The 16,684-nt window shown below is 40.4% G+C and overlaps 1 protein-coding gene across 2 annotated transcripts in view; it reads left to right on the top strand.

The window, feature by feature from the left end:
- Positions 1-704: 704 nt before the first annotated feature.
- plpp1a (phospholipid phosphatase 1a) overlaps positions 705-16,684 on the top strand; it is a 113,534-nt gene continuing 97,554 nt past the window's right edge. The window contains exon 1 of one of the 2 annotated variants that reach the window (XM_072252523.1): positions 705-1,200. In XM_072252523.1, the coding sequence (XP_072108624.1) occupies positions 1,143-1,200 (58 nt within the window). In that variant the 5' untranslated portion in view covers positions 705-1,142. The remainder of the gene's footprint in view (positions 1,201-16,684) is intronic. The other variant, XM_072252524.1, reaches the window with a different exon arrangement.

Below are 16,684 nucleotides of genomic sequence, written 5' to 3'. Positions count from 1 at the left end.
TTTAGAAAATGAGAGTAAAATATGAAACTAGTTGGGGGCTGAATACCTTTTCAATGCACTCGAGTACTGTAGCTACAGTTTAAAGGGGCAGTTAAGTTAGTTCTGTTGCTGGACATTGGTAGGTTTCATTTAGACTAGACCAGGCAAGGTCTTCATTGAAGTGCTTGAATGACCCAGACGTATGCTAACAACTGTCTAGTAAGTAGTTTTATGGTTACCGCAGCTGCCTTTATGGGATTTTAATTTTCACGTCTGGAATACTAGTTTGCTACTGTGGCTCCATCATACTTTGTAAGTACCATCGAATGTCAAAGCAGTGGATAGACTCTCCCTTGTTTGATTTGAAGACTTCCTGGAATGTATGGCAAAAATGCAGCACTGGTTTCACAACTCATGTCATTGGGTCTATCCTGAAATATCATGCACGAACTGTTAGATAGCTCATTGCGCAGCTTTTGATTTGTCCTCTACGGGTGGACAGCCTGTGGTCCAGGAAGAACGGTTTGATCTGGATTTTGGACTATATTAATTCAGTATTTTAAAGCGTTGAGTGTTAAGTAGTTTTCTAATGCCCCAATCTACGACGCAGATTTTTGGGTCTTGCGAACTGCACTCCTCCCCTGTTTCTGGCAGCTGGACGTGATGCCTGACGTGTGTGGATGGGCGGTGCTCCTGCAGCCTGACTAGACGTCGGGCGTGAGTGCGGGACGTTTGGAGCCCCGCCTTGGGCTCTCATTGTGATGGGGAGCGGGGTCTTAACGTCACAGTCACGCCGAACTCCCCGTTCGATAGCCTGCTGGGGAGAGGGCGAGAGTGGAGGATTTATTTTCTCCCCCCCCCCCCCGTTGCCCGTGCCTGCTGGTGATATGTAAACGTTCGGAGTACAGTCCCATTAGCAATGCGGGTTTACGATTTCCTCCTTCAGCTGTGAAATTGAGCCTACGTCAGCCATTAGCCTTCAGCCGCCTCCTCTCCCGTAACTTGTATTGGTTTTAGTCGTCCTTTTAAACTCGGGCACTCTATCCTCCTTTCCTCGTCAAACACGCGCAGCAAAGCGACTTCATCCTGCAGACAAAACGAAGCCAGCTTCAATAATATTTTCAGAGAGGAGCGATAGTCAACTATCACATCGAGAGAGCAAGATGTTTGACAGATACAGAGTCCCCTTTGTTTGTTTGGATGTAATATGCGTCATATTGGGTGAGTATACATGTGAATTTATTGAAAAATACTGGCTGCCGAGCTTTCAACGTGCTGTTTAGTTTTTCCGTTTAGGAGCGGCTGACATTCTATTTAAAGTAATAATGAACGGCGAACGCCTGTTGTTTCCACGTTGCTCTGTGTTATTAACTGCCGTTTTTTCCTTGATCCCTCGGTTACTAATGATTTTTATTGCTCCTCAATGAATGCGATGACAGAAGGGATGAATGCGGTTTGCGTGAGGTGTTCCGATCGTAATCGAAGGGTAAACACAAAACAGTACACGCTTTTTCTAGGACTCGATTTGTCTGGAAGAACAAAATCTCAATTTTTAACACTAATTGGTATTGGTCAAGAGGAAATCTATATAATTTTCATGTGGGAATCTCAGCGAATTGCAACCCGCATCTCCGTCACAAAGGGAACCGGTCTATTAATGTGATCCGGACGATCCCTGCGGTCAGTCACTCGGTGTCAGTCCTCGGCTACCCATAAATTGTTGCCTGGTGCGGCTTTTCTTTCTGCTTCCTGGTACTGTCTGTATTTTTCTGGCAGAAGACGGTATCGGACGATAGCAAAGAAGTTTGCTGCTTTCAATTTGATAGGATTCACTCTTGAGCATTTCCTCAGATGGATTTTAAAACGCATCAGTTGTCCTTATTGGCCACTGTAAAACTAATGGAGCTCGTATGTTATAATCAAAATTGCTTCTAAATTGGAGATGAATTTAGTGACCTGGATTACTTATGTTGAGCCCTATGGAGCAGCAGTTTATATAAATGACTTATTCATAATTCGCTCCTACTAATATTGTCTTCTGTTGTCGAGTGCTGTGATAAATCAATGCTGTAGAGGCTACAAAACCATTGTGGGGCTTCAGTGTTTCAGCAAGCATTGTTCCTATGCGGTTAGCTCCCAATTCAGGCCATGGTTATTCTATTTCTGCATGAACATAATCCATTACATCTCCCAAGAAAACTGTATGAAACATACTTTTACCATAGGGAGATTGGACTTGTCCTTTAAAAAAAATTGGCCAGTCTTCTAATCAGAATACTTGATTTGGTCCAGTATTTCCACTGGTACAAGAACAGTTGTTCTCCACAATATGAACAACGTTCAATCACAACAGTTGGTTCATATTTACTATTATTGATTCCCTTGCTCATCTACCCAGGCCATTGTGTTGATCGGGCTTTTAGAAAAAAAATCTTAAATGCGGCTGTTTCCTTGAAGATTGGACTAATGTTTGCTTCAGAGGCACCCTGTTGCATTAATTGTAGTTTCTGATTCTAGTTGATGTAGTCTTTAGTCAATGTAGTATCAAATTGAGGGGCATAGATGAGTTAGTGGTCAGTTTTTTTCCGGCGAAGGGGAGTCTAAAACTGGAGAGCATAGATGTGAAACCAAAGATTTAAAGGGAATCTGATTGGCAATTTTTTCAGAGACTTGAAAAGTATGCTGAGCGTGTAGATCAAGACCATAAGACAGAAGAGTAGAATTGGTCCGTCGTGTCTGCTCTACCATTTGATCATGGCTTGGTACATTTTCCTACTTAACCTCATTTGTATGTTTGTTGCACCTTTTATTCATACCTGTTATGTATACAGAGTGAAGGTAAAGAAATATAATTAAAGCAATATTTTGCATGCTTCATTCACTTAATCTGTGTGCACCGTGTTAAATCATTTCCCACAAAAGCTAATTATCTTTTGAATCTGTCTTTCAAAACAGATTGCCTCTATAAAATTTTGTCACTGTTTAAACATTGGTACATCACGAACCACAATGAGGTCCACCAGTTCCCATATCATGCAGCTACAAATCCTCTCCTGATGGTCATTTAATTTGTCGGTACTTCACTTAGGATAACTGTGATGTATGAAGTGCGATCTTTTTAGGAATGCTGGCCTATATAGTGTGGCTGGGGCAAGTTTGCAAATATCTCTTAATGGCTTGCTGTCTGGAAGCAGAACTGCAAAACCGTACATGTCAGTTTTATTTTTAAAGAATTAAGATTTGGTCAGAACTGCAGTGGGTTTATACTTGTTTTACCAATATTGTTTGAATAATTAGATCTTTAGCAACACTGTAAGAAATACTGACACGTAGATCTTCCTAATACTAAAAATTTGCAACTTGAAAGAATTGTATAAAGTTTGGAAAGTCAGTGTTGGTAACTTTGGAGGTTATTCGTGATTATGGTTTCTGATAAATTTGAGATAAATCTAATTCCAGCTTGACTGTCCTTGCGTCTTATGATGCACCATAAATTTTCTCGGATTCCAATCAAAAATGAAAATTATTTGGCATTGCATGGTTCAAAAATTGCAATTAGGGAGGTTTTCAATTTAGTTCAACTCATTCTTGGCATAAAAATTAATTTTTAAAAAGTGCACATTCACTGGCGAACAATTGTCACAACTTTGGGAAACTTCCAGTTTATTACAGCATAGAGACAGGTGTGTGTAGACACAGAGAGACACAACCATCTTCATATTGCTGCAGTCTGGTATATCTGCAACTCAGTGAGTTCTCTGTAATTTTCACCTTCTGCAACTTTGACCCTAGGCTTCTTTTAAATCTTTTCCCCTTCACCCTAAATCTATCTCCCCTTGTCTTGGGCTACCCTACCTTGCAGAAAAGACTGTTTTCAATCATGTTATCAAATCCGCTCATAATCTTAAATATTTCTTAAAGGTCGCCCCTCACTTTCCTGCATTCCAATACGTTAAAAAAAAATCACCTAGCCAGCCCTCTGCCTGTAACTAAGGCCCTCTACTCCTGGAATCGCTCTGAAATCTTCTCTGCATTTTTTCCACATCTTTCTTGTGACCAAAACTTTATACAGTACTCTTTCTAAGTATAGCCTCACTTGATGATTGTTGATACCTTCAAATTCTTTGTAGTTTCTAACTTGCTGAAGTAGTGAAATGGTTTCATTTTCACTCCCCCATCTCCAACTCAATGCTTGAAACCACAGTGAGCAAAACAGCTCTTAATTGTCTTACTACTTGTTTCTGGCCAACTATCAGTGACAAAACTCAGGTTTTTTTTAACACAAACACACCACAACTGACACTATTTAAAAACTGCTCTAAGCATGGTGTAGCATCCAAAGGCCACACAAGTGTGCATGACTGGCACTAGTTAGAACCTGTTCGCTAACAGTCACCTCCATAAATTAAGTGGCATAGTGTTCCAAATAAACAAAGGAAATCCTGGCAATTTTCTCAATTAGTTTTTGCTCTTTAAGAGTTGCCCCAAATAAGTAGCTGCTGTGATTGACCAATGGCCAAATTAACCGTAATCCACTGTATTCAATTCAGTTTGCAACTCTTCAGACTCTGCTCTCTGAACCCAAACCAAAGGAATAGAGATAACACTGTTCTATTTATAACAGCCAACTTCAGGACGTAGTCCCTGGAAAGTAATAATCATCTAGCATTTAGAGATAAAGTGAGGAATGCAAATATAAACAGTGATGTTAGTTTGCACTTTGATGCAACTTAATCTAATCATTTTCCATTTAAATTATGACTGTGCAGTATTTGTGATCTGAATTAAGGAATTTAATAGGGAATTACTGAACTAGTTGAAATCATAACTTGTTCTCATGTTTAATCAGCTCCTTGTCACTGGAAGATCCAGACCATTTTCCAATTTTAGGGCTGGTTTGATCTGCTAACATAACACTTTCCCTCATCTCCCCGACATGCTAAATTACTAATCTTGCAAAAATATTTGCTTAAAGTATTATCAGTATCCTTAAATGTAATAATTACATGTTAGGTCATTGTGTATTTGTGGTTGCATAAAATCCTTTGCATAAATAATGTAAGTTGCATTCTGTTTTACCTGTTGCTGCTCTACTGAATTGGAATACATATTCGTACAATTTTTCACATAGCAAGATCCCACTCCTATCTGATTTATAACAGAAATGCTTGCTGAGTTCCACCGGCGTTTTGTGTGTGTTGCATTGGATTTTCTGCATCTGCAGAATCTCTTGTATTAATGCTAATGAATGCATTTTTATCCTGCACTGCTAGGAGGAAAGGCTATTATTGCTGTTCGATACATTTTTTTTTTCCCAGCGATCTCAGACCCAACACTATCAAAGGATTTAGATTTCTTGACGTTGGGCAAACTTTGGAGAACAGCAAGGATCATGTAAAAGGGGCATTTCCAATGTGGAGTGATTAAAAACCTTCCTGTCATCTTCTTGTGGATGTTTTTTTCTTTTAAAAAGGAAATACATTGCTAAGTATATTTTTAAGGATTTCTAGTTATCTTCCCATTCTCCCTTAAATAAATGTTGGTTGTAAGTGCATGACTTTACAGGTGTGCTTCCCCTCTCAATCATTTTTCGAGTAGTAAGTTAGAAATTGGAGCAAAGGGAAATTTTGGGGGAGTGTGAGCTGATCCTCAGTGGGAACCTAATGTTCCCTTTCAGGTAGAGGTTGCTGGATGACAATCAGTGAACTTGTTTTTTCTGTTGCTCATGACACCATTCCCTTCAATTGCATGCTTCATTGATTCAAAGTTGTGATTTGATCCTGACTCAGCAGTTGTAGTGTACCAACTGAGCCACTGGAGTCACACACTTAAATCACTTGAAATATTGATTTTAAAATGTAAAACACTGAAGTCTACAATTGTTGATTGAATTTGCCTTTTAGAAGGGGCATCTACAACAATGACACCGGTTACTTGGATAGACGAGGGGTGATTGATAAGTTCATGGCCTAAGGTAGAAGGAGTCAATTTTAGAAAAACTAGCACATTTATTTTTCCTACATTTGGAACATACGGATCCCTTCTTTGTAGAAGTCGGCATCTTGGACCTCCAGAAGTGGTACACAGCAGCGGTGATTGATAACTTCATGGCCTAAGGTAGAAGGAGATGAGTTATTAACTTCAAGCTTTCTGCATAATCACTGAAAGAGTTGAACTGCACGTGCATGTAACAAGACCTGTATAACTCATCTCCTTCTACCTTAGGCCACAAACTTATCAATCACTCCTGCTGTGGACCACCTGGAGGTCCAAGACACTCTCGTTATATGCACATGCAGTTCAACACTGAGGTGATAATGCAGAAAGTTTGAAGTTAATAGCTCATCTCCTTCTACCTTAGGCCATGAACTTATCAATCACCCCTGCTGTGGGCCACTTTTACAAAGAAGGGATTTGTATGCTCCACGACCGCTGGACTAAGTGTGTACATGTAGGAGGGGACTATGTTGAAAAATAGATGTGCTAGGTTTTCTAAAATTGACTCCTTCTACCTTAGGCCACAAACTTATCAGTCACCCCTTGTATGTAGCAAAAAGCCACGTGTTGCTTAACAGGTATGTTCTCATGTAAAGTTAAACGACAACCTCATCAAGGACACATACCCTTAAACCAAGACCTTGGTTAAGGAGTTGGGTTTTAAAGTGATTACTGTATTTTAAAGGTAGAAAGGTGAAGAGGAGAAAGAGCATGCCAGATTGTTAACGTCTTGCAGCTGAAGTTATGGCCGCCATTGGAATCATTAAACAATGATGAGGAGATCAGAACAGCAATAAGTTTGGAATGTTATTGCAACCTATGGAAATTGCAGTGCAATGGATAATGGAAGGCCATGAAAAAAGACAGAGTTAGTAATTACAGGTGAATTGAATAAAATGTTTTGCAGATGAAAATGGCATGGAGCTTTGCTTTTCAATCGAAATCCATACTTCATAACAACAATAACAACATTCAGATTTACATTTCATTCCATTCAGCTGCCTTATAACTTGGGTTCCTATTAACGTTTATAGAGTTGGTTGGTAACAACCACAGGGTTGTGATTAAATACTTCTGAATCACCGATATTGTTTTTGAATCAAAGGTTAGCTTCATTTGTCACACGTACATCAAAACCTATGTGAACTGCATTAATGACCAACACGGTCTGAGAACTGTGCTGGGGGCAGTCTTCAAGTCTTGCCATGTTTTTGGTGCCAACATTACATGCCTACAACCCACTAACGTTAACTGTACATCTTTGGAGTGCAGAAGGAAATAAGAGCACGTATAATGAATGCCTGTGATCATGGTGTTAATGTACAAACTCCTTACAGGCAGCAGTGGGAACTTGACCCAAACGATGATTGTTGCACTGTAAAGGTTTGCACTGACCTCTATGCTTTTGTGCTGCCTGTCACACATCCTCAGTTCTACCCGTACACATTTTATAATATTTTCTCATTGAGTTGACTTCAAAGCTACATTCCGTAATAACCTTAGAAAATCAAAGTCCCTGAGATTAACGATAAAATGGCATATATAGCATTGACAATGCAAGCAGAAGCTGCAGTAATGAATAGTCTGAAATATTCAGTGATTATTTCCTGGGTTTGCTAATGGGAATATTGTCTTTTTAAAATCCAGACTAATGATCTGGGCTTGGACATGGGTGTTAAAATTGCAGATGACAAAGTTGGAAGATATTATTATTACGAGAGATTTCAGGAGAACATGAACTGACTGGTGAAAGGGCTGTGTCAACTAAATGATCCAATATCAAAGGGTGCATAGGAATGGATACCTGTGGTTGATCAACACAAATCTTTGAGGGTGGCAGGACAAGTCAATAAAGCAATTTCTATTTTAAGCATCCAGGATCCTGAGTTTTATAAATAGAGGCATAGAGTTTAAAAGCAGGAGAGTTATATTAAACTTTATACATCACTGGTTGGATCCCATGTATTGAATATTATTCTCTTTCGGGGCACTAAGCTTCAGAAAAGATGCCAAGCCTGTTAAGATGAAATATGTACCGTATATCTTAAAATGGGCTAAGGGACTTCCTGTGGAGAGATTGGAGGAGGGAAAATAAGTGAGGGGATTGGAATTAGAAACATTTTTAATACAGTGGACATGGAGGAATATTCAAGGAGGAAAAAGGAAGATTTAGCATTGCAGTGAGTAGTAATCAATCTGAGTAAACACACTTAGTGGTCCTTTTCCCCTTTAGATGCTGCTTGGTGGTGGGGAGGAAATTACCTAACAGGGCACCACAGCAGAAGCAGCCAGGTCTGTGGCACTGTGGCTGGTTCAGCAGCTCGACAGGGAGAGGTAAAGTCAGGCAGGAAATGCTGTAGTTGCGAAAGAGATGGTGTGTTTCTGTGTACTGCAATTGTCTCAGTGTCTACAGAACATTCTTGGGGGTCGGGGGGGATGTGAAGTTGGTGATGGTAAGCAGCTGGAAATCATGGTGTACATCTGCCCTAATGACATTGGTAGAAAGGGAGAAGAGGTCCTGTGTACTGAGGAGAAGGAGTTAGGAAGGAGGCCAAAAAGCTGGACCTCAAAATCTGCGGATTATCACCCGGTGCGATGTGTTAGGGCAGGAATAGAAAATAGATGACGGGACTTTGTGGAAGAACATTAAATGAAGTGGGACAAATGGGTCCTGAGCCTCAGGGTCCACACCACCAGGTTCAGGAATAGTTATGACCTCTCAACCATCAGGCTCTTGAACCAGAGGGGATAACTTCACTTGGCCCATCTCTGACCTGTTCCCACACCTATGGACTCACTTTCAAGGATTCTTCATCCCATGTTCTAGAAAATTATTGCTTATTTATTTATTATTATTTTTATTTTTCCCTTTTTGTATTTTCATAGTTTGTTGTCTTGCACATTGTTTGTCCCTCCTGTTGGGTGTGGTCTTTCATTGATTCTATTGTGTTTCTTGTATTTACTGTGAATACCCACAAAGAAATGAATCTCAGGGTTGTATATGGAAGAGAATATGAACCATATTGTTTTCATTATCAGTCAGATCTGAAGCGGAACACTCCTCCAGTTCTTTTTGTGGAGGCACTTCGCATTATTTTCTTGCACGATTGGTAGCTCTGAGATTGCTCACCATTTCTACCATAAGGGGTATTATCCTCACCCATGATCCCTTCAATGCTGTTGTGAAACTGCTCCTGTGAGCTTGCTGTATTTTGAAGTTTGTTTTACTTTGAGCTAAATCCCTTTGCATTTTCTCCATCCTCATGGTTTCTGGTTAACCTCTCCCATTGTAGAAGTTGAGCTTAGTTTGCTTTGTGGGGCAGCAGATGTATACATACAGTGGCACCACATACTGAACATCTAATCTATTTTAGTTTGCACTTGTTACGTGGCCAACCAACATTCGTGATCACTTCTTATCCTTAAATACCGATCCAAATGGCACAATAAATATTACTAGAATCGTGTATAAGTTATCTGCTTTTACATATTCTAGTAATATTTATTATGCCATTTGGATAACAGAGGTCAGCTTCTCTGGTTTTCTGGCTTTGTTGGAATTAAACCATTTAAGTTCCAATTTCAAAAGAAGATCTTCCTGATCTAAAGCCTCCAGGGCTGATATTTTCATGAAGTGTTAAAGTATTTGTGTTTGCTTCCTTCTTAGAGTTGGAGAGACCAAGTCATGCTTGTGAGAGCAGAGCTATTAATGTTTACATGATGGGTTTTAAGTTTACCCTGTTGATTAGGAGGGCGTGTACTGCCAGTTATAACACATGCTGCCCCAGTATCATCGTCATGAGCGCTATCAGCTTCTTCCCTCCGGCTCAGACAGCAGCTTTCTGCTGCTCTGTGGCTTTTCCAAGTGCTGCTTTGAACAGATAAAGCTTAATCTAGAATTTCATGAGCAATACAGGTTCACACAGTTCACTGTTGTCTTAGTCATTAATAAATGGGGTGGTGAAAGTTTGGCCTTTTAGTGAGAGGAGAGGTCTTGTCTCTGAACATGGGGGTGGGCTGGGGAGAATTAAATGCAGCAAGTTAGTTTGGAGCAGATGGCCAGACTCAAGCAGACTTGGCTGTAGAAGTGGGCACTTTAATGATCTGTGTAAACAGCAGGAAGCATTGGGACCTGCAAGGTAGAATAAACTGTCAGGAAATTGATAGAGGAGAGCTCCCCTTCCCTAGGTAATTAATAATAGTTTCCAAATAATCCAGACTCTGCTGGAAAGAACTCAGCAAGATGGTTCGTACCAAGACCTTTGTTTTCTCTGCAGATCATTCATGGAAATGCACTATTAGGAATGATCACCCAAATAAACTATTCATAATACTTTAATAGACAAATTGATCCCTGAATTTATTTCAAAAACAAATTATAACACTTGCCAGCCATTGACTTCCCCTCCCTCCACTTTGCATTTTTTACTTCAGTTGGTTTTCCATTCTGAAGTGAAGGATGACTTAAATAATAAAAAGAACACAGTATGAATAATGCAGATAATTTTCAGATGAAGTAACCAGAAGAACTGCTAAAATCAAAATGTGATAGAAATTTGCTTTTTGCATAAAGTAGAATCGACTGTTCTCAGATATCTGAGCATTATCAAATTGCCTGCAAAATACAGATTTGACTTAAGGATTGAAATTTAGTTCTCCCTTCTTCTATGCAACTTCCCAACATTAGTATTTCATTCTGTGAGCCTTCTGATGGATAAATCCTCATAACTTGACTCTTACTGCATTTTGTGATAGGGAAAGAAGAGTTGGGGATGCTTTGTGAGTCTCCTTGGTGGACTTTGTAGATGGTCCATGACGTAAGCACAGTGCACAGATGTAAGTGGGAATAAATATCAAGTTTCAAAATGAGAGGAGTAATGAAGAAAGCTTCTCTGTGCCTAATGTTTTTAACCTTCTGAGTAGTTGCAGAACCACCCTTCCAAGCAAGTCATAAGCTAATCATTGTTATCCCAGATTCATGATTGTTTGTCATTTCCTGTACACAAGTGGAAGGAGATCGTGTGGATAGTCAGAGGCTTTTTCCCAGGGCTGAAATGGTTGCCACAAGAGGACACAGGTGTAAGGTGCTGGGGAGTAGGTACAGAGGAGATGTCAGGGGTAAGTTTTCTACTCAGAGTGGTGAGTGCATGGAATGGGTTGCTGGCAACGGTGGTGGAGGCGGATACGATAGGGTCTTCTAAGAGACTTTTAGATAGGTGCATGGAGCTTAGAAAAATAGAGGACTATGGATAAGCCTAGTAATTTCTAAGGTAGGGACATGTTCGGCACAACTTTGTGGGCAGAAGGGCCTGTATTGTGCTGTAGATTTTCTGTGTTTCTATGAGAACAAAATAGTTGCCATTCTGGGTCAGATTCAGCTTAAAAAAATAAAAACAATAATAAAAACACACCATAAATAAAGTACATAAGGTAGTTTATAGAGTATCCATAAAGTGACGCTAGGCTTTACAGGAAATAATAAAGTAGTGGTGGAGTTCGTGGGTTGGAGATGTTGATCAGCCTTACTACTTGGGGAAAGTAACTGTTTTTGAGTCTGGTGATTTTGGCAAAGATGCTATGTAGTTTCCTCCCTGATGGGAGTGGGACAATCAGTCCATGAGCAGGGTGGGTGTGATCCTTCATGATATTACTGACCCTTTTCTAGCACCTTTCTGTATATTCAGTTGGGTGTGTCCTTGACAGCGGCTAGGCTGATACCAGTGATGCATTGAGCAGTTTTGACTACTCGTTGTAGAGTATGACTTGAATATTTAAGAAGTGCTAAAGGGTCAGGAAGTACTATGAGTACATGGGCTTAGCTTGATCTTTTGGCTGCTTTTTTGCTGTGGCTAATTCGCAGGGTCATTCAGCATAGAAACAGGCCCTTTAGCCCAACTGATCCAAACTAGTCCCATTTGCCAGCATTTGGCTCATAACCTTCCAAACCTTTCCTATCCATGTACTTATCCAAATGTCTTTTAAAAGCTGTTGTGCCTGCCTCAACCACACTGTTGGCCCCATGTGTAATAAATAAATATGTTGCCACTCGTGTACCTATTAAGCCTTCTCCTCTGACCATAAACCTATGGTGTCTAGTTTTTGATTCCCCAACCCTGGGGAAAGTGCTGAGTGCATTTATCCTATTTAAGCCCCTCTTGATTTTATACAGGTACTTCAATTAAATCAAGGATGCTGGAATTGTATATTTGTGGTTGATAAATCAAAAGACAGTTGGTGCTGGAAATCTGATGTAAAACAGAAAAAGCGAGGATCAATCAGTAAGCCAGCTAGTATCTGTAGAAAGAGAAACAGTTAATGTTTTAGTGTGGAGATACCATTTCTGGTGAGAGGTTTTGATGTGAAACATTCACTCTGTTCCTGTTCCCACATACTGCCTGATCTGTAGATTACTTAAAACAGCATTTGTTTTTATGCAATTATGGTATTGATGATTGTGCTCGGGAAAAAGTGGTGTGGGTTGGCTGAAGGTTTCGCAACTTGCTGATGATGATTTCACTATTTTTAATGTCACAAATGTTACCCACCATTTGACCCACTGAATCAGTACTTACTGGGTCTTTCTACAGCTATGGAGATGCAAGAGACTCAGATGCTGGAAACTGGACCCTGTCATTCTTACCCTGGCTACCTTTTCTCTATCTTTTAGTCTAGATGAAGATCGTGACCCAAAATGTCAAACGTCCATTGCCCTCTGAAGGTGCTGCTAAACTTGCTGAGTTACTCCAACATTATTTCTTTGTAGCTGTAATGGGCTACTCCATTGTGAATGAAGCCCAAGACTAGAGATGTCATTAGGCTGCCCCATTCCTGGCTTGATTGCAGAGAAGGCCATTGACAAAGGATCTGAAGATCTTTGATTATCATCTAATCAACACAAGTGTCTTCCTGTATGTCAGACAAATTTCTGACTACTGGAAGTGTATCATTTCAATCATGTTTCTTATTGATCCCAGTTTGGAACTAATTTAAAAGAGAAAAAAATAATTTTAAGTCATAGTCATACTTTATTGATCCCGGGGGAAATTGGTTTTTGTTACAGTTGCACCATAAATAATTAAATAGTAATGAAACCATAAATAATTAAATAGTAATATGTAAATTATGCCAGGAAATAAGTCCAGGACCAGCCTATTGGCTCAGGGTGTCTGACCCTCCAAGGAAGGAGTTGTAAAGTTTGATGGCCACAGGCAGGAATGACTTCCTATGACGCTTTGTGTATCTCGGTGGAATGAGTCTCTGGCTGAATGCACTCCTGTGCCTAACCAGTACATTATGTAGTGGATGGGAGACATTGTCCAAGATGGCATGCAATTTAGACAGCATCCTCTTTTCAGACACCACCGTCAGAGAGTCCAGTTCCATCCTCACAACATCACTGGCCTTACGAATGCGTTTGTTTCCAGTCATCTCATCTATTCCAAACACCTTTACCAATGTGGATTTCAATATAATAAAATAATGCTAAACTCTTTAACTGATTCAAGAGAGGTATACATTTTAAATATGATTTAGATTAGAATAAACATGCAGATGAAATCAGACACTTCTATTTTATGAGAAAGCATAATCTTGCAATGGAAACTTTTTTTCCAAGATCCTAATCTTAAAAGTTCTGTACAGAATGAACAAACTTGGACAAAGAATGACTCTGGCATTATTTTTTCCAGGTGACAAGCCTAACCAATGTATGAACCTGTTGATCTGCATAATATTTCTCCATGTCCATTTTTGTTTTGATCATACAATCCACATCAGAACATGTGCTGTGCATTTGCCAAAAGTGATTTGTTTTTCCTGCACCAGTCCTTGTATTGTAAATATGTTTTTATAGGATTGAATTATTGAATTATCCTATATTCAGGGTTTCTCACGTGTGTGGAACCACTTCCTTCAAGATGCCCCACAGTAGCATAGCATACAGTAGGAGTTTGGAGTTCAGTTCTAAGACCATCTGTAAGGAGTTTGTACGTTCTCCCTGTGAATGTGTGGATTTCCTCTGGGTGCTCTGGTTTCCTCCCACAGTCCAAAGACATACCAGTTATTGCATTAGTTATTGTAAATTGTCCTACAATTAGGCTAGGGGTGTTGGGGTGGAAGGGCCCATTCTGTGCTGCATCTCTAAATAAAATAAAAATAAAATTCTTTAAAAAATTACGATTGAATCTTGTGTTTTGGTAGAGCCTGTCTTTGTAGAGCCTTGTGGCTCCTCAATCCTGCCTGTTGCTTCCCCCCCCCCCCCCCCGCATCCCAAAGGTGTACTTGGAGGTTATTTGCCTGTGGGAAATTGCCCCTGAGTGTATGCAAGTACCAGGAGAATAAAAGGACAACTGATGGTCACAGAAAAAGTGAAGGGGGGAGGTGTTCGGATTGCTCTGTTGGGAGGTGTTATGGACTCAATGGACTGCTTCTATGCCATGCTAAGTAAATATTCACATGCATTCTGAGGATTTCCTCTGAACTTTAAAACTTAATAAGATCAAAGTGAACAGTTCAAAAAATGCTGCTGCTCTTAACCGTATGCTGAATAGTAATTTCTTAATTTGATCTGGTGCACTCTTATCATTGCATAGCTGCTTTCCATACCACAGTTTTATTATTTTCAAATGTATACACTCACATCCTGTAGGGTTCTAAGTCCAATGATCATTATCTGACTCATTCAAATTCCCATTCTTCATTGCCAGATATTTCAATTGTATAAATAATCAAAAATGGCACAAACGTCCTCCCAGACATAGAACAGTACAGCATAAGAAATGATGTCAATTTATTATTATCAAATGGCAATTAAACTAATCCTTTCTGCCTACAAAATGTCCATATCCTTCTATTTCCTGCACATTCATGAGCTGGAGTTGCCTGGGCAGGGGGTTGGTATCCAGTCCAATAGGTCAGGGGATGGGACAGTTGGTGTACATGTAGGTGCAATGTGTGGAGTCTGTGAAGAAGGATAGGCAGTTGATAAAGAAAAGTTGTAGTCAGTACGATGGGTTGAAGTGTGCCTATTTTAATGCCAGCAGTATCAGTAACAAGGGTGATGAACTTAGAGCATAAGTAAGTACATGAAACTATGACATTGTGGTCATTACGGACACTTGGCTGTCAGAAGGGCAGTTATGGCTGCTGGATGTTCTGGGGTTTAGATGTTTCAAAAGGAACAGGGAAGGAGATAAAAGAGGTGGTGTGAGTGGTGTCATGGACCACTCATCAGGGATAATATCACAGCTGCAATAAAGAATGACATGGAGGAAGTGACTACTGCGTCATTGTGGGCCAAAAATAGGAAGGGAGCAATTGCTCTATTGGCAGTGTTTTATAGACTCCACAGTAGCAACAGGGACAGCAAGGAACAGATTGGAAGGTAGATTTTGGAAAGGTACAAAAATGACAGGGTTGTTGTCATGGGGGACTCAACTTCCCTAATATTGATTAGCACCTCTTCGTGCAAAAGGTCTGGATGGGATGGAATCTGTTAGGGATGTCCGGGACGAATTCCTGACACAATATGTAGACAGACTGACTAGAGGAGAGGTTAAGTTGGATTTGGTGCGAAGCAATGAAGCAGATCAGATGGCAGACCTCTCAGTAGGAGAGCATTTCGGAGACAGTGACTACAACTCCCAGACCTTTACTATAGCTGCTATTAGTCAGGAATTGGGGAGTATGTGAGGAACAGATGTACTCAGGAAAATGCACAACAGAAATCAAGAGATTACTTAGGAAGCACTTGCTGGGGGTTCTGGATAGGTTTGTCCCATTGAGGCAGGGAAAGGATGGTAGGGTGTAGGTCCCATAGTTGACAAGAGGTGTGAAACATCTTGTCAAGAGGAAGAAAGAAGCTTAAAGACCACAGACAGAACTGCTGTAGGAACTCAGAAGGTCAGGCAGCATCTGTGGAAATGGAACAGTTAAAGTGTCATGCTGAGACCTTACTTCAGGACTGGACTGGAAAGGAAGGGGAAAGGGGAAGGAAGATAGCCAGAAGGTGATAGGTGAAACCAGGTTGGTAGGAAGGATAAAGAGCTGGAGAGCAAGAAAGCTGATAAGAGAGGAGAGTGGCCTAGAGAACCCAGGGACAGGTGATAGGCAGGTGTGAAGAATACTTAAAATTTAAGAAGCAAGAATCCGACAGAAGGAATGAGGCTTTGCTGGATGCACTAGATAAAGCTGAGTGCTCCCATACAATGGTTAGACAAGGGCAGAGCGAGAGAGTGAATACGCATGAATCTGCTCTCCACCTCATTCCTGACTTCCATGCAGCGAAGTGCAGGTACAGTAATGGAGTTTAGGACATGCTGTTGTTACTACAGTATTGATTTTCTACAGACTAGCCAGCTAACCCTCGATGTGTTCTGGCTTTGATCTTTCCGGTATTTAACCACGGGAAGGGCTTGACAATCAGGTGTTGGATATCTTTCTGAACGTGTGATACAAGTCATATGCAATGGTTGAAAAACGTAGGGCTGAGTTGAATTACTGTGCATGCTAACCACAACCTTGTATACATGAACGTTGTTATCACAAAGAGGGATTGTTGATGAAGGGGGCAAGGCGCTGATTATAGGAAGAGCTTTAGAAGCGATAGAGCAGCCTTCAGTAGATGTGCTCCGTATATGAGGGATTGATTGTGGGCAAGCCCATGGACCTTCACAACAATAAAGGACTAGTGCAATTGTCACTCATGCCA

The sequence above is a fragment of the Mobula birostris genome, chromosome 3 (assembly GCF_030028105.1).
Source record: "Mobula birostris isolate sMobBir1 chromosome 3, sMobBir1.hap1, whole genome shotgun sequence".
Classification (NCBI taxonomy): domain Eukaryota; kingdom Metazoa; phylum Chordata; class Chondrichthyes; order Myliobatiformes; family Myliobatidae; genus Mobula; species Mobula birostris.
This window is presented reverse-complemented; position numbering and strand designations above follow the sequence as displayed.